This window comes from Battus philenor, unplaced genomic scaffold (genome assembly GCF_028537555.1).
Source record: "Battus philenor isolate CCGP_79_NKW_IND1 unplaced genomic scaffold, ilBatPhil1.0.hap1 SCAF_3, whole genome shotgun sequence".
NCBI lineage: Eukaryota > Metazoa > Arthropoda > Insecta > Lepidoptera > Papilionidae > Battus > Battus philenor.
The window spans coordinates 1,406,113-1,425,656 of record NW_027181693.1 but is presented as its reverse complement, the minus strand read 5'-3'; the positions used below and the strand labels follow the sequence as shown (position 1 = coordinate 1,425,656).

General features: G+C 35.5%; 1 protein-coding gene across 1 annotated transcript in view; it reads left to right on the top strand.

The window, feature by feature from the left end:
* The window catches only part of HisT (Histamine transporter), an 83,822-nt gene extending 65,589 nt beyond the window's left edge, over positions 1–18,233 (top strand). Inside the window, exons 3-9 of the mRNA XM_068770480.1 lie at positions 1,188–1,412; positions 11,799–11,940; positions 13,843–14,042; positions 14,813–15,027; positions 15,726–15,831; positions 16,251–16,423; positions 17,903–18,233. Coding sequence (XP_068626581.1) covers positions 1,188–1,412; positions 11,799–11,940; positions 13,843–14,042; positions 14,813–15,027; positions 15,726–15,831; positions 16,251–16,412 — 1,050 coding nt within the window. The 3' untranslated portion in view covers positions 16,413–16,423; positions 17,903–18,233. The remainder of the gene's footprint in view (positions 1–1,187; positions 1,413–11,798; positions 11,941–13,842; positions 14,043–14,812; positions 15,028–15,725; positions 15,832–16,250; positions 16,424–17,902) is intronic.
* The last annotated feature ends 1,311 nt before the right edge of the window (positions 18,234–19,544 follow it).

Here is a 19,544-nt window from a genome sequence, read left to right as displayed (position 1 = left end):
TTGTGTTGTTTTATTTTTAAAAATTGAATTAATTACAGAGAAATGTAATTGTTTATAGAATTAACAATGTTAACGTAAAGTAAGTAGTGAATGTACAACAAAAAACCTATCTTTTTAAAGAGATGTAATATAAATGAGTTTTATTTTTAATTATTAAATTCAATACGCATAATTTGTACTGTTATTTATATGTTGCTAATAAATACTATTCTTGTAATTTTAATATATTGTTGTATACATTATAAACATTCATTTCATAATGCGCAGTAAAAATTACAAAATTTGGAACATGGTATGTCATATTTAATGGAATCAGGCGTTACCTCGCGGAAGTCCATCCTAAGTAAGAAAAGGACCAATATATTTTTTTGAGTAATTTGGTGGTGGCGGTTGTGTGATTCGCATTGTTTGCCGCATACGCATTTATCAGCGGGCCGGCGGTGCAATGAAATGCACCGCGCATTTCATTGCACGACTACCACTGCATGTGCGGAAGAGGCTAAATATTGGTCCTTTTCTTACTTATGGTATGTCATATCGATGAGCCTGTATACCCCTAATATTTTCTGTCTCTACACTTTACAACCCATTATTAATAGTGTTTTTTTTTTCTAATTTAAAAACTAAACTGGGATTTTGTTTTCATGATTTCACATTTATCCGTAATCTGATACAGCCAGCTCGAGTGACAATTTAAGCAACCGAGAGTGTTTTGCGACTTCCCAATCCGGTGGAATATGTAACATAATCGTCCTAGCTGTGATATTAGAAATATAAATTAAGTGTGATATGGATAGTAAGAAAATAAATAAGAATTAAGAATAAATAGATTGTTAAAGTAATAATAAAAATGATAAACATAAAATTGTACAATTCTGGGGGAAAAGAGGAAGTAAGCGCGATGTATTGAAGAAAAGTATGCAAAGGAATGAAAGTAATTTTGCAGGACGAAAGATAAGTCGAAAAATGTATTTGCAAAGTTATAAGGTACATAAAAACCCTGTCCACTCATGATAGGGAAATGACGAGAGGGCCTAGAAACGAGGCTATTGAGCTTTCTCAGTCCTCTGCCATCTCAACCTAGGTAACAAAGACTCACCTTTGTAGTCAGGGTTGGTTGTAATATATTTAAAAGGTTCTTGAACTATGTATATTGAACTAAGTAATCCAAATTCTTATCTTTCCAGGGCCTTCGTGTGACCACTATCATCGGATCCTTCGGGACATGCGCGGGCGCATGGCTGAAGGTATTCTCCGTGCCCCAGGACATGTTCTGGCTGGGTTTCGCCGGGCAGACCGTGGTGGCCGTGTCCCAGGTGTTCATTCTGAACGTGCCGCCGCGACTGGCCGCTGTCTGGTTTGGAGCCGATCAGGTGTCCTCTGCGTGCAGCATTGGAGTATTTGGAAATCAGGTGAGTGGTGCAGAACTTTATAATTATCATCATGGTAATTTTAAAGACATTCAAAGAAAATAAAATTATCTACATTTAAATAAGCCTTTACATGCAGTTTTGAATCGTCAATTATTAAACGGTTTTATTTAGTTCGACCCGTACGGAATTTGTTTATTTATTTGGGTCAAATTTAGAAATTGAAATTTAAGCACCTTCCCGTTGTCAGATTGATCTGAAATTTGGTACACACATTTAATTTAGATGACAATACAATATAATAAAATCAATAACATTATAAATCTAAGATGGCCGCCGATACAAAATGGCGGATTACATTTTTTTCTTTAACCCCCTCAATATGGGTATCAAATGAAAGGGCTACACTAGTAAAACACGATGATTATGTCAAAATTTAAAATTCAAGATGGACGCCGTTCCAATATGGCGGACTAGGTACATCTTTTTCACAACCACCACAATATGGGTATCAAAAAACCGTTTAACTTAAAAGTTTTTTAAATGTATTTATTATGAGCCGATATGCGCACAATACAAGACAAAGGTGTTCCACAAAGATCGCTACTCTTATATGACTTACGCTCCACTTATGCAGTGACTTCCTGCAACCTTATGACGTCGATCCACCTTTTGGGGGGCCTATCTGCGACGCATCTACCGGCTTGAATTTGCCACTCTAACCTTTCGCCCTCAACGTCCACCGGTTGCACGAGCAATATACCCTGTTCACTGCCACTTCAGACGAGCAATTTTTTTTCCTCATTCACTTCGTAAATAATGTAACAAACAACGGATGATATATATTTCACGATTTTTGGAGAAGGTATTATGAAAAATCACCGAAATTATTTACTTCTACGTAGGGCTGGCATTTCACGATAAGAGGCTGCCAAGGAATTATGGTTTATAGCTTCATTAATATAAAGTCTTAAGTGCAGATGCAATTAACTTTTTTTGCCAAGCAAGTCTTAGTGTAATTATGTACTTTGGTTTAATCAGGAGACATTTAATGATAACTATGTTTTTTGGACGGAAAACGTATTTAATATTTTAGGTGAGATCATTGTTTTGCAGTGGGCGTGTGCAATGGACTGATGATGTCCTATGGCTGGAATGATGAACAGAAGAAACTCGTCTGAGTTTGTAGTGGGATTTTAGATCAGTGCGTGTTTAACTTCGCAAAGTTAGAGGATGCCATTATAATGGAGTTCAATTTAATTCTAGTTGCTATGAAGTTGAGCTCTTATGAACATTCTTCTCATGAAGTACCTGTGGTCACTGTAAATTATTCTTAATGGACACAGATACATTACAATATGTATTAAACCTTATTAATTATTAGAATATATGTTATATACATATGTATGTATGTCTATGTATGTTTATGTTCGTTTGTTTGTAAATATGTATTTTTTGTACACGTAAACTACCCATTATTAGTACTTTTAAATATTCGTTTATTAAAAATTAGCTTTTTCCGTTTGTATACTTTTAATATGCGGTATTAATATTGTAAATGGTAGTACAAGAAATATATTATGAATGAATTACAATACCCGGCGATAAATATTGCACATCGACCTTTGGAAAGAGACAATCGGCTAATTTCGGCTTCGTAGAGCAATATCTCTGTCCCACACTACCTATGTGACGTTTCGTCAGTCGTTGTATTGTCGTTCGACAGAGATAACTCTCTACGAAGCCGAAATTAGCTGATAGTCTCTTTTTAAAAGTCGATGTGCAATATTAGTTGCCGGGTACTGTAGATACTTTTTGCAGACGTAACTTTGGTACACTCAGTCTTTCACGGTGTCTAAGTACACTATAGACGTCCCCTTTTTTAATGAATTTTTGGAAATAAATTTCTCAAGTTCTGGGATTTGTATTAAAACTGTCAGGTGAATCCTGCTCATGTATGTGTTACAATGTAAATACGATCAACACATATAAAATAACTCACCAACTTTAAAAGTAACAAAAAAAATTGTGCGTAATATAAAATGAACATATGAGAGCACCAAATCCCGTTAAAAGGATTGACCTTTACAATTCGGTTTGTGAAAACCAACGTACCATGACTCGGTATTAAGATTGGACCTTTGGTTATACCCACATCGCAGAGAGGCGAATGAAATACTTTAAAATATTACTACCTTTAGTTTCGAAGTTTAATAGCATTATATATATATATATATATATATATATATATATATATATATATATAGCAAAAGTGCTAGATAAATAAGAGATGCTATACAAAATTCTATTTAATATCATATCTTTTTTAATTAAAAAAAATATCGAACATAATAAATATAATCGATTTAATAAAACTCGATTATTATTTAAATAATCGATTATAAAAAAATGATTATTTATATTCCTGCGAGGAAGCAGCTTATTAGTTTAAAATCAAATCCGCGGACCACAATTGTCGCCTTCTACCTCTATATATATATATATATATATATATATATATATACATAAATATTTAGTTTTGGTTTTCGTACATCATTTTTCCATTTAGGACATAAATTTAGGTTGCTGATTTATACCAGGGGTGGCCAAACTATGGCTTGCGAGCCACATACAGCTCTTTGAACGATTATTTTTGGCTCCGATTGATTGTCGAGTTATTTCAATATTTAAATTTATATAACCTATGTCAGCTTCTGGTAAATCGAAACAAATCACTGGCGTGAATAATAATAATTATTATTGTACCATAAAATTAGCGAAATCCATACACCGATCGTAATTAACTAAACGGCATCTTAAGTGTTATTAGGAGTGCTGTCATATACGTGTGCCATATCTAACTTCAATACACTTATTTAGTACTTCTGTCATATAATTTCAATAAATATATATGTTTTTTTTATAAAACAAGTTTCATTTGCTGTGTTATAAATAGGTATGAAATTGCGGCTCGCGAAAAATTTCAAATTCCGAATGGCTCGAACTATCGAGGAGCTTGGCCACTCCTGATTTATAGGATAGCTTATTTATAAGTAAATATTTAATACAATTTTAAATTCACACGTCGTTTTTAAAACCATTAACTCAATTTTTGACTTGTTATCAACATCGTTTTAGACGTAGAACGTTCACCTGTTGGACATAGGATTACCATATAGCTTATCAATAGACCTGGTTTGAAGCGTTGTTTATCCAGTGACTTTTAACGACATTAATAAGGACTATCTTGTCGTTTTGTTCTCTTGTCGATCTATGGTCTTCAATCCAGAACCGCTTCTCCCTGGTAGTTATGGATTCTACACGGCATGTAGCAGCATGCCCACTGCCATTATAACTTGTTAATCTGCCGGAACCCTGTTGGTTACTTGTGGTCGTGATTTTTGATTCGACCACGTAAGGATATCTCTCTGTGAATCGTTGAGCGAGCTGTTTTGTAAACAAATTTTCTCAAAATTTCATGGAACATTACAATCATCACGCCAGCCGATATACGCTCAATGTAAGGCATAGCTCTCAATATTCAAGGTGATGATTACGATGTTATCCAGCAACTTCCAACTACCTTGATAATGTGTTCAATCCACCTAGAAGGCCCAATACACGCTTTGTCAGACCGTGGTGCACCTGATCACCAGCTGTCTAGCATTCGAAGGATCCAGGAAGGATCTAAAAATCGAAATAGAGAAAAAGATAGAGGTCGTCAACGTCTTCTCTCTAATAAGCGATGATGGGCGTCGCCCCGGATTTCTCTTTTGAAGTGAAATAATCAAGGATGTTATAAATAGGAATAAATAAGGTCGAGAAAGAAGTAAATATCGGGTCAGAACATAAATAATTATAATAATATAACAGAGTATACCAAAAATAAATTAGAGGAAAAAATGTTAAATGTTAAAAATTTGATAAATAGAGTAATATACCAAGTAAAGCAAATAAATTGGAATAAGGGAAAATTGTAACTATGATACTGTGTAAATTGACAGGAGAGTGAAGTGAGGTATGGATGGAGGAAAAGAATGAAAGAGATGTACGAGGAATCCCAAATTACGGGGATCATAAATAAACAAAGTATAGCAAAAAAAGTAGAATAAGTAAAAATTGTAACTTAGATAATGTGAAAATTGTTGATATAAGAGCGAGATGGATGAAGGAAAAAAATAAAAGAGGTGAACGAGACGTCCTAAAAAACGGGGATCATTAAAAAAAAAAAACAAAGCATAGCAAAGAAATTAGAATAAGGAAAAATTGTAACTGCGATACAATGGATACTGTGAAGAAGACAATGTGGTGATGTAAGTAAGAATGAAATGAGTGAACGGGGGGGTCCCAAATAACGTGGACCATATAAAAACCCACGTCGCGTGTAGTCGTTGTAGAATATATGATTAGACGATTGTTTTATTCGTGGTTTAAACTGGCAACACTGCGTAGGCGGCCATTTGGCCCTTGCAATGCGGTAGTCTCAAGAAAGCGACAGGATCCGGGAGTAATTTAACGTCGTGTTACCGAATGAACTAAATATAGATTGTGGCTCGCGGGCCCTGCGGCGTCGTGTCGCGAATCGGGCAATAGGAAGCGTTTATCTAATTCACACCGAGAGGGGACTTCGGCTGTGATCTAAACACTACTTGTCACTACCGAGGGACACGGGAACTTCCCAGGTGTAGCTACTGCTATTGAGTTTAACAAAATACTATACTATATTTAACGGAAAATGTATAACATACGATAGTATCAAAGATTTGCTTTTGACTCTTTGTTGGTGTCTAATTTACCTGTCCTCAAATAGCTTGAAATAAGTACCTGACTATCAGTTGGTTAGAAAAGGACCAATATTTAGCCACTTCCGCACATGCAGTGGTAGTCGTGCAATAAAATGCACCGCCCGTCAGCCCGCTGATAAATGCGTATGCGGCAAACAATGCGAATCACATATCACTGCATGTGCGGAAGTGGCTAAATATTGGTCCTTTTCTTACTTAGGATGGACTTCCGCGAGGTAACGCCTGATTCCATTAAATATTATCAGTTGGTTTTTGTTTTATTATACTTCTTATTTAAAAGTGCACTTTCACATCGTGTTTAGCAAAAATTCAAGTTTTTTTATAAATACCCTGTCTAATAAGTACTATACAGTTCCTCACGAAGTAATTTGCCTACTGTTCTACTAAGGGATGGCTTTTAGCGAAGCCTTCCTTCAGGCTTTTGGCAAAATTTACCGATGTAACAATTTGCACAACTAGCTGGTTTGGATGGTTAGCAAGCCGTCGTTGTTAGCACTTGCCAATGCTCCGATCTCTTCTTTGACTGTTGCCACCTTTAGGTGTTTGTGGATTTTAGAGTTGGTTATATACCACGAGACGAGATGCTTTTGATAATAAATATATTGTAGTTGCTGCTCGCTCCCTATAGCTGAACTTGTAAGCAGAGTATACTTTTGTATTTCAGGTTCACTTCTTCTCTTTTTGTTATAACGTTTTGTTGCTATGTTAGCCTGTGGAGACCATATACCTGACTTTATATGTATGAGGTTATGTGTTTTCTCCAAGGTGAAAGGGATCACAGTCGGTTTTTTTTATAGAGTCAACCTAACGTGTACAGAATTTGATGCACTCGTTTTAACTTTCCATTTGTGTAACTACTCATTTACTTTATGGCTTTTTCTAACTTTGGGAATGCAATGGTTTCATTTATAGCTCGCTAAAACAGCTGTGTCATCATCAAATGTACCTATTGTTACTTCTTTAGCATATGAGAAATCAGCTGTGAATATTGTATGTAAAACTGAACCCAACATTGACCCCTGTTGTACACCTGCAGTGATGTGAAAGTCTGATGTTTCCACTGCTATCTTGACTTGGAAATTAAATAAAGTGTCAATAATTTTATAATGCCTTATCAATATAATTAACCTTGGATATATGTAACCATGTTACTACAGCCAAGTTAAAATCAAATGTATTGTAGGCGTCAGTAACTTCTGTTTTATTTCTATATAAACAAGAAATAAAGTTGCGTCCAAATCATGTCATTCGTTGGTTATATTGTATTTTATAAAACAAACGCGAGAGATACTCTCACTTGCAAAATATTCGCACGACGACCTCAACACAAACTGGTTTTGGAGGAAAAACCCGAGCGAAACTCGCGACAGCTAACCTGCGCGAACCGCTGTGGTACGAATTTACCTTGAATAAAATTTAATTAGTGGTTATTCAAAATGCGTCGTTTTATTGAAGCCATAGGGCACAGGCCTTCTTCAAAGATATCTATGGGAGCTATATCATAATTGCCATGCCTGGCTAGCAGGCGATCGCAATGTTGTATTATAGTACGCAGAAGACATTGCTGCGCATCCTCTGGAAACTTCTTTGTGAGCTGTGTATCTTATATAATTTCAGAGAGTGTGAATCACATAATATTATTATCCTCGAAATAGAACCCATGACCTAAGATCACCATTCTCTGTTCTCTACCTACTGCTCTATTTTTATTTTATTTTTAATTTCCCAGCTGTAGGGGACCCCTCGTTCCCCTATCTCGTGTGGGACAGGGATTTTTTATTTCTAGTAATTTATTCATATTTTTTATTATTATCATTCTTCTCTTTCATGTATCATATTATCTGTCGTACTGTTTCTTTCGTTCTACAATTTTCCGAGTCTTTCTCTTTCATTCCATTAGTCATACATCCATCCTCAACCACTACATTCTAGGCTTCCTTACTATTTTATTTTGCCTTACATTTATTGTTCAAATATTTAACACATATTTTCTTTATAATTATCATATTATATTATACTGTTTATTGCACTATTTTTGCTTACTTTAGTATATTAAGCCTATTTTAAATAGACCTAATATACTAAAGTAATCGCCCTAACCGAGGCACCTGTGTCGCCTAAGTCCTAGTTCTAAAGTTTAGTAAAGAGTCTCCCGGCTTCAGTTTAAAAGCGATGTATTTATATATAATTTCACTTGAAATTGTTTAGAAGCGGAAAAACAATTCAAGGTCAAATGAAATTACAGTATGTAATGTCCTTGTGTGTTCGACGTGTATTTATGTATTTTGATGAAATTGCCTCATTACCTAGCAGTGTGTTTCTTGTTGTAGTTAACTCTGTCAATTGCACGGTAGTTATGAATACGCTACTAAAATTGCCATGGCTTTGTGGATGTCTTCAAAGAATTCCTCATTTTCTTATAGAAATCCTGTAAGAATATTTATTTTATCGGAACTTCATATGTTCTAGTGTACATCAAGAGATATTACAAGTCTCATTGACCAATGCCGTTTATTGAAGGTTATATGGAAGAGGACTCCTGCTACAATTACGTACAATGCGAAATGAAACCAAGATAATTAGTGATGAGGTCGTAAACTTGGATGACCAGGGTTCAAGAAACTCAAAAATCTCTTCTCGTCAAAAATACTGCAATGCTTGAAGGTCTTTGACCAATGTGTGTTGCCAGTGATGACATATGGATCCGATGCGTGGTCACTTATGCCGGGCTTCATAAGAACGCTGAAGTTCATCCAGAGAGTTACAGAGAGGGCTGTGCTCGGAGCTTTGCTGCGAGATCTAATAAGATATGAGATCTACAAAGGGACTAATATCGACTATGTAGCTCGAGGAATTGCTTGTCTGAAATGGCATTCTGAAGAGGCGAAAAGGTTCTCGCGTGGCGACCACGAGTAGTACATAGTTACACAGGTTGGACACAGGAAGTCGCTGGATTTGGACAGCGAAGGACCTGTCACCACAGTAATCTTCGGGGGCGGCCTATGTCTTGCAGTGGGCGTCCATCGGCTGAAAAGAAGAAAGAGAAGTCTTAAACTTCATTCATTACAGTGATTAGCGCCTGGTCTTCGGGAGGCACTCATGGATGTTTTATTACAATAAACCTTTTTAGGATGTTAACTTAAAAATATATAGAAGTGACTCTTGTAAATTATTTAATATTTATAGAATACGCTGATGTTTAGATTAAAGATAAAGATAAAATTAGTTTATTCAATATTGGAACTTTTGACAGAACTTCTCGGTCGTCAACATATTCTTTTTAATCTTTTTTATTTTTGACCCTACTCCGCTTCGCAAGGTGTTATAGTCATGGAAAAGAAGCATGAAGAAACTACACAACAACACGTTTTTTAACAAAGTTTAATAAAGATTTATACATATACACTTTATCAGATATAGCCTAAATGAATGATAAACTGTAATATTTTTATATTAGAAAATAATAAGGTATCTTTATATATATATATATATATATATATATATATATATATATATATATATATATATATATATATATATATATATATATATATTAATTCATTATTGATAAAGTTTCTTATAAAAGTTACATGTCAACTACTTCGTCAGACGGTTATATGACAAGTAGGGGACGGCAGGATGACACAGACAATGTAACTTTTTGAGTCCACAGATAATACATAAATTGAATTAAAGACATTTTGCAGTTGAAATCCTAGTCCAGACAATTGTTCACTGTGGCTTTACTAAATTATTTAACTTTTTATCAAATGTATATTTGTAAAATTTTATTATGGAGAGCACACTACTTCTAGTCATGTCCTGGGATATATGTCCAGGGAAGGTTTACGAACGATGTCGCTTTTTAAATATCTCGTATGCGTCAGACCTCCCTAACCTTACAGCTAGTAGAGTCTATTCCTCCTCAGGATTTAGACAGGCGATATATATTAGTGAAGCATACTGTGGGTTCTGACTCGAAATGAAACACCACTGGTTCACAAGGAGTCCTTTATTCACAAATCAGATGGTTACCCTACTTTAACACAAAGCATCCTTTCGCTTAGTCCAAACTCCGCTTCTAAATCGCTCAAGAAATCACTGATCGTAGATCTTAATCTTATAACTCGAAAAACAACACTAAAGTGTCGACATGGGGAGTACATCTATTTAGACTACGGAGAAGGTTCTAGTAAGTTCGAGATGGTACTCTGTTAGAATTTCCGAGAACCGTACACAAAAATCTTTAAATAACTTTAAGGTTACGTGTGTTTACGGCACTTCTTGATCCTTGGTTTCCGTGTTTATTGGTAAAGGGTTTTGTAACTCGTGCTTTGTAACATTAGTATGAATTGACTGGCAGATATTCCATTGACAGGTACAGAATGACTAAAGGCATTAAGTTCTCCGTAATTACAAGTTGTAAAAGTAGTAAATGCTCAATATATGGAATTTTATTGGTTGATTACTTTGTTTGCTTTATATTTTGTAAAATAACCATGTTTATATTCTATTGAGTAGTTGTGTTTCTTAGCTTTCGCAGTCCTAATAACATATCCGTGTATATCCGATATGCGCTGTGCTATCGGATACGGCACATTTTTAATATCCGATCATTAATCTTGCAGGCGTGGGACAAAGACCATTATTTAAATTTATGAAACCGCTTCCCGTACCCTTGTAAAATGAAAACGCCAGGACATTAGCTCCTAGAGTATTAATGACATGTTATTTGAAACGATCATTTGCCTTCATTGTGAACTTTTTATACCACCTGAGAAAATATTTTTAACTGAACTTACACTCTATCTGTTATTGTCAGGAAGATGGCGACCGCACAGAAGAAAACATTAAAAATCGCAAAGAGAACTTCTACGAAATAACTATGATTTTTTTATTTATTTATTTACAATTTATTGTACACCAAAATTACATAAAAATGTAACAAAATAACATCGATATTAAAAAAAAGTAACAGTTATATAGAGGTACAATAGGCGGTCTTATCGCTCGAGGCGATCTCTACCAGACAACCTTTAGATGGAGATGAGAGACACGAAGGAGAGGGCAGTTTAGGGTGTATGTAATAAAAAAAACATTTAACCTATATACAAATACATATTAAGGGGACCGGAAAGTAATGTCGTTTCCATCGACATATTTTACAGAAAAACCGATTGATTTTTACCGCTCCGGCTTTAAAAATTTATATACTAGATGGCAAAAGGTTGTTGATAACGAAGATGAATATATTGTTGATTAGAAATAAAAACTTGTTAAAAATTTAGTCGCGATAATTTAACTTAAGATACACTTAATTCAACAATGGAACTTTTAACGAAACCTGACGAGGATCTTAAACTAATTTTTTAATAAATCTATTTTATATTAGTTTCTGGTTTGCAAGGTGTTATAGTTGTTGCGAACAAGTAGGAAGAAACACCACAGCAACACATTTTAAAAAGGTTTAACAACCTAGATTAATGAATGTATATTTTCTGCGGTATACAGCTTAAAAGAAAACAAAATGATCATGCGACATCACTGCCAAGGACGCTACAATTAAGAAGATCGATTTCATTGTTAATAATAAAAAAAAAAAAAATTGTTTTAAATGTTCCAGCTCGGGGTGGCGCTGGGTTTTCTACTGCCGCCCATACTGGTGCGCGCTCAGGGTACAACGGAGGAGATTGCCGCCGACTTCCGTCTCATGTTCTACCTGGTGGCTGGCTTCACCAGCGTTCTCTTCGTTTTCATACTTCTGTGTAAGTGTTAATTTTTCTACCACAGATATTTCATTCATACACGATAATGTTCAGTTCTGTTTTTTTTTCCAATTTTTACCTCGTCTCTTCTTCGGTGCAGTTCCATTTGTTATATCTACTTCGTCTCTACTTCGGTGTGTTTTTTTTTCTAATATCTACTTCGTCTTTACTTCACTGCGGTTGTTTTTCTAATATCTATTTCATCTCTACTTCGGTGCGGTTTTTTTCTAATATCTACTTCATCTCTACTTCGGTGCGATTTTTTTCTAATTTCTAGTTCATCTCTACTTCGGCACGGTTTTTTTATAATTTCTAGTTCATCTCTTCTTCGACGCGGTTTTTTTTCTAATATCTACTTCTTCTCGACTTCGGTGTGATTTTTTTTCTAATTTCTACTTCTTCTCTACTTAGAGAGTTAAGGCTGTAAGTTATTGTATGTACCTTAAGGGGCGCAGATTAGAACGTCCATGGACTAGATGGACAAACCTTGTTAAGGTCTCCGAAAAGCATTGGAAGCAAGCCTCTTCGTTCTGGTACAGTTTGGGAATCAATGGGCGTGGTCTATATACCCAGCAGTGGATTTCATACTGGTGAATTGATGACAAAAATTAAAATGTTTATAGGAAATTACTTTGTTGGCATTACAATAAAATATCTTTTTAATTGATGCCCACGAACAACTACTTAAAACAAATAGTCTCTTTATGACCTTACGCTAAACAAGTTTTTCTTTTTTACTCCGAAATAGGTCTCTTTTTTTTTTGTCTTCGACTGTGACAGGACAATATCACAATACGAAGTCTATTGGAGTAGCTTGTGATAAATAAAGCGAAATATATTAACAGTTTACTCGTGTTTAACTTAATAAATAAATGCTTCAACGTTGCTTAAGTTAGAACTTTGTTGTTCGATAGCGCTTGACTTGTTGAACGTGGTTTACTATGTGGAAACTTCTGGAATATTTATCGTTCTCTCTGTTACGCGACTTGAGAATCTCATCTTTGTACTAATACGGCTAAGTCACATGGCGATCGATCAAGAAAGGTAGGCATAGAATTCCATAGAAAACTAAAATTAATGAAGTGATAGTATCAAAATTACGTGGGTTATTGCAGGTTAGAGTAGGATAAGTAAGAAAAGGACCGATATTTAGCCGCTTCCGCACATGCAGTGGTAGTCGTGCAATGAAATGCACCGCCCGCCAGCCCGCTGATAAATGCGTATGCGGCAAACAATGTGAATTACACAACTACCACGGCTAAATCACTCAACACGTGTTTCACCCCTCCACGGAGCATCTTCAGGAGTTATGTTACACCGATTAGTGCCAAACACAGAGTCTACAGAGTCTATGCCGGGAGATGTTTGACTTCCCTGGATTACCAGAGACTTGGTATTAGCATAGAACTGAGGAGCACCTGATAGTTTCGTAGATTCCGCTCCAAAGGTGTAGAGGATGACCACTGAAGGTGTCATAATTACTAGCAGGATATCTTGTGTCCATCTAGAACAGTGCTTTAGACCCTTTTATGTTTCATGCTCCTGTAGCCTTTCTAAACTTGTTATGCCCCCTTTGTGACGTATATTGTTTTATGTTTAAGTGAAAGGATTAAACTCGTGTAGAGTCCACTTTAGAATTTCTCCTCGTAACCATCAAATTAGCCAACTGTGGGACGTGGGTCACTCGTTGGATAACAAAATAAAAATGGACAGCGTTATAGCGGAAACACAGAGTCAGACTCTGTGTTTGGCACTAATCGGTGTAACGCCTGATTCCATTAAATAGTGAGTATATTTATTTTAGATTCAATTTCGAAAATAGATAATACATAGGAATAAAAATGTAGAATTATAAGAGAAAAGCCACTTTACAAAAAAAATTGTTTTCATATCTCGTTTCAGTTTTCAAAGCGGCTCCGGCGACACCACCATCGGCTGCTGCGGATCTGGGCTCCAGTCTTGACTCGAACTTCCTCCAGTCCATAAAGAAGCTGCTCACCAACCGTAACTACGTACTCCTGCTCGTATCCTACGGTATTAACGTGGGTGTCTTCTACGCCATATCCACGCTGCTCAACCAGCTCGTCCTCACTTACTACCCGGTAAGCTTAGTATTATCTCTTAGCCCTTAGGATATTTCTCCATCTTTGTACGGCGTCAGAAACATTCTTGTTGAGAGTAGTGCGGATTTGGTCAGACCAGAACTACTCCCCCTCAGTCTTCTACGTTTGCCGATGACAATGGGTTTTTTACGATACCTGAAATAAGCTAACCAGGTCCAGAGCTGAAGGTTCAGTCAGGCGTTAGTGAACTGGATACAAAGGGGCCTCTCAAAGAAGACTGTACTAGGGATAAATAATCAATTTAATCATTTTTATTCTCGAAAAAAGACTTCACAAATAAAATCACGAATGTGCGTAGTAAACTTTTAGGATGGCGCTATGTATGGGTGTAAATCTACATATGTATACAAAACAAAGTCGTGTTACTTACACAGTTTACAATTTATGAAAGGATGAACCATCTTTCATAATACAAATTTTGAATTTTTCGATATGCATGAGACAGGAACAGAATTACTAGTATTAAAATATGAAATATCTTAATTAAAAAAATAGATTAAAAAAAAAACATCAGTCAAAATATGAGATTAGCCGTGTAAAAATCTCCACTCCAGTATTCCGAATTCTTGGAATTCCGAAAACTGCTCATTGAGGTGGAACAAAGTTTGCCGGTTTAGCTAGTTAAAAATAAAAACAGTAGCCAAACCTACTAATTCTTTGTAAGTACTATGTATTAAATCTACTTAAATTTACTTCAACTTATAGTTATTTCCTTTTAGACTAAATATAGTTAAACTTCTGGGTTTCAGGGAGCGAATGAGGATGCAGGGCGGATCGGACTGGTGATCGTGGTCGCGGGCATGGTTGGCTCAGTGCTCTGTGGGCTGGTGCTGGATCGCACGCATCGCTTCAAAGAGACAACCCTGGCCGTGTACGCGGCCTCTGTCGCCGGCATGCTGGTCTTCACCTTCACCCTGGACTGCGGCATCATCGGAATTGTCTATCTCAGCAGTATTATACTTGGGTAAGTTCACTAAGTGGATCGACGACATATTTCCGGTCGTAGAAAGTCGCTAGATGGCGGGCAGCCCAAGACTCTGTGGAAGGTATATTGCAGGAGGCGTCTATCGGGTAAGTAGTTAAAATATCCAAGTAGAATTTCAGCCCCCTTTGACTCCTTAGTGTTCCGACAGGCGATATCGACGTGTGGCAATTCAAGAGTGAATAGATTATCTTCTAGACAAGCATATGCCATTGTAAATCTAACCATCACGTAATATCAGGCAAGGCAGAAGTTAAATGCTTTGCCTGTAACCCGTTAAAAAGAGTGATAGACCAAACCGAGGTTGGTTGGTGGTTACTCCTTGGAGTTTCCGTCTAAACGATCTAGACTCTATGACTACGAATCCAGTGAAACTGTATTTTGTTGCGGCCCAAACCGAGGCTCTCCAAGAAGCCCTTGAGCTTCGGTACCTTAAAAAAGATTGTGAGCAAAGCGTCCTCTGGACTTTGATCCTTTCCGAAAGTAAGCCACTTCAAAAATGGTACCCGCTAATCCGAACAGAACCATGGTACCGTGCGTCAGGTTCCAGTCGGTCTAGAGCACTGTTCTTTTTTTAAATATATTTAAAACACTGATGTTTTTATTTTTATGTATAAAAAATTATACTAGAACCACATTTCTACATTAAAAGGAGTAAAGATTGACATTGTTCTTAACAGCTTCTTCATGAACGGCTATCTGCCTGTGGGATTCGAGTTTGCCTCCGAAATCACTTACCCTGAACCCGAGGGCACGACCTCCGGTATCCTCAACGCCGTTGTTCAGGTAAAGTGATAAAATATTCTTCTACGATATTGTCTTATATATAACTATATGTGTGATTGGAATAAATGAACCCAAAATATATTTTGCAATTATAAAAGTTTTAATTCGTAGTCATAACAGGTGATCGATGTAGTGGGGAATTACCGCATAAAGAATGTGAGCGGTGAGGTGGGGAAGGGTGCAATCGACGAGACGCACACGATAAGTCGGGGAAAAACTTTTTTTGACGCTTTATATGAAAACTTAAGACATATACTATTTTGTTCTATGGCTATTTGCGAAGTTGTAGATAATGACATGATTGCCGTCAATGCGATGTTCACATAAAGTCTTTTCATATCTAAAAACGAGTCACAACTGTAAAAACACAATTATTCAACCTCAATCTCTTTCTATTTATATCAATTATGCATCAACAGGCGTTCGGTATCGTGCTGACCCTCGCATACGAACGAATGCTGGAGTCTGTCGGCGACCGCTGGTCCAACCTGACCATGTGCGGGCTGCTGGCCTGCGGCACCGCCATCACCGCGGCCATCGGCTCCGACCTTCGACGCCAGGCCGCACAGAACAAGGGCTAGATGAAGACCAGGTTCGCAAGTCCACTGTATACTATCGTAATAAAGCATGCCATAGTAATACTTGGTCATCATTATCATTTCAGACCAGTGGCGTAGCTATGGTATTTGGGGCCTGGGGCAGATTGGGGCTTGGTGCCCCCCCCCCTTCCCCTAAAGAGTCTAAATAATTTCAAAATTCAGAACAGAATGTAGTTAATATATATATTTTTTTGGTTCAAAATAATAATAAATATATATAAAATAACATTAGATCTAAATAAAATTTATTGGGAAAATTTAAAAACTAACATTCCTCGCTTTTTGGCCTGCAAAGTCATTAATCACATTTTCAAAATCAATAGTGTCGACTTGTTTCAAACATAGATATGTGTTTTTGTGATTTAGGGCCCTTTTAAAAAACACTATGTGTTTTGCGAATGAAAGGCTTAAACACTGTGTATATTATAATTTGTAACCGTTTACTTTTTTTTAATGTTCATATTATTTAACAACTTTTTTAGCACAAAAATAGAAAATTCGATATTCTTTTTATGTTATTTACTTTAAATTATGGTTTTCATTTTTCTTTTAACATTTCATTTTTCATATTTCAAAAAAAAATTCAAAAAAATATTTTCAACTTTGGTGCATGGTGCGGCTGCCCCGCTCGCCACCCCCTAGCTACGCCACTGTTTCAGACGCAGGATGTCCAGTGCTGAACATGACTTCCGCCATAACTTCGTACACACTACTAATCTTTGTGGTATTGTTAATATGTAGTACAGTCTTAAAATTACAACGTGGTACTACCTGCTAATAATACACTTTACAAATTACAATGTGGTATTAAGCGCTAACATATAACTAAGACTGCCAATCTTTGTGTTATTAACCCTTAATAGCCTAGAGTTTCAATTTTGATACCAATCTTTTAAACCGAATGTTTACATTACTATTAGTTTTTTTTATAGGTTGGCTGTACGAATTTTACTGTTGTATAATATTCTTTTCAACGAAAAAAAAATCACTAGTAAATCAGGCTATTAAGGCTTAATTGTAATATGCGGTACAGTCCTAAAATTACAACGTGGTACTAACTTCTTATACATGATACACACTAGAAATTACAATGCGGAACTAGCTATTAATGTATGGTACATTCTACACCCCAAAAACCATCCAGGGTTTCGAATTATAGAAAACTGTGCACGTGTAAACACGTTCCTATTCAGTACTGGCATAGACGTTGATACGATTTGTATTTTGTTTTTGGATTTTCGTTCAAGTTTTCTCATGAGCACTGGCGATATTTTTAATTCAAATAGAGGGCGCTACTAGCGAGGACCAAACTAACGTTATAAACAGGTGTATAACCTACAATTAATATTAACACTTAAATTTGAATCTAGATAAAAATTTAATAATATCTCATATTATTTTCAATATCCTTTTTTTAAAGCTAATATTAAATTATTCATGGATATACTGTATGTTATAATTATTTATTGCAGATTACCCGCCAACTTCCGGATATCCTGTGATCTAGAAATACCTTGATCTCTGTATTGTACTGAAAATGAAAATCCTGAGCAGCTGATGGATATCTCTTAACTGTACAAGCATATGTTGTACTATGCTAAAAGACATATTTAACTGTAAAATAAAATATTTATGATATTTACTTGCGGTCTAGAAAATATGACAATATATATTTAAACATAGGGTACTGTTCGTAGTGTTGCTAACGTTTACTATCGATTATTTAATCGATTTTTGAAATCGATAACAAAATAAATATTTTATATGTAATTGTTCACAGTAACTGCCCCAAAATTAATATCGTCTCAGCCTAATATTATTAACATAGATAATATTAGAAAATTTTAATTAATAATTCCAATAGTTTTAATTTTCCAAAGCTTAAAGTTCTTCGTTTTGATTATTTTTTAAGGCGAGTATTTATTTTACTAGTATCGTAATACGAGTGAGAAAATTATTTTATTTTTGATAAAGAAAAAATCTCATGTAAAATAAATTTGGGCTGGATTTTCACTTGAGAAGGTATGATGATACAACTGGACAAGGCTAAGTTAACAGTAGTAATGTCTCGTTACCCATCCTCGCACATTTTTGATGAGTAAACAGCCTTATGGACACCATAATTGTCTGAACATAGTGATGGTAATGATCAAGTGCTATGTATAATGACATATATTAGATATGTATGTATGTAGCATAATCAGAGATATCAACCACCATTTTAAGGTTTAGTATTACAGTTGATAAGACTATGTGGCCCAAAACGCCAAAGTTCATTGAATGCTGCATAGCTGAGTTGGACTTACACGTATATAACAATACAACCATCCCATACACGTAGAAGTTACAAATAATTATAAAAAGCCACTTATTATTCCAATATGCATTTGTTTTTTTCAATTTTATATATTTAGTAGTTAATATAAAGTTATTTATTTTATGGTTTTTTCCGCTACTTGGTATATATTGGAATTGATAAATATATAATCGGTTCTTTTAATTATGATTCATATCCCAAGTGTTTCAATAATGTGGCCTACGTTCAATAGGCCTTGTAAAGACAATGGATCACTTGGGTCACAACTATATATCCAAAATAAACTAATTAAAAATATGACTTAAAATAATCTTCCATTTTAATTATTTATAGTATACATGTAAGAAGAATGTCGAAAGTGCCCAATTTTATAGAAAGTTGAATCAAATTGAACTCTATAATGTCTTCTAGTAAAAAGTACGAGGTTTCTAAACGCAATCTAAAACAATAAGAGCCGACAATAAAGTCGCACTTTTGAAACTTGTGAAAAATCGTTTATTACTTTGTTTAATAATCTTTAATTTTATTACATCACTATCTGTGTTCACCAATTCACCCGCGTGAAATTTAACAAAAAAAAAATTTATGTTTTTTTCTTTGAACAACTTCCAATAATTTCTAAGTGTCCTAAATTACTCCCTGTTACTACGGCAATCTGCCAGTGCAAGTCCGGTCAAAAATGGTCCAGCCGTTTCATAGATTAACGGATGCAAACAAACGGACAGACCGACTAAAATTTTATATAGTCGTATACATGTATTAAAAGCGGTTATTTTAATATTACAAACAGAAACTCC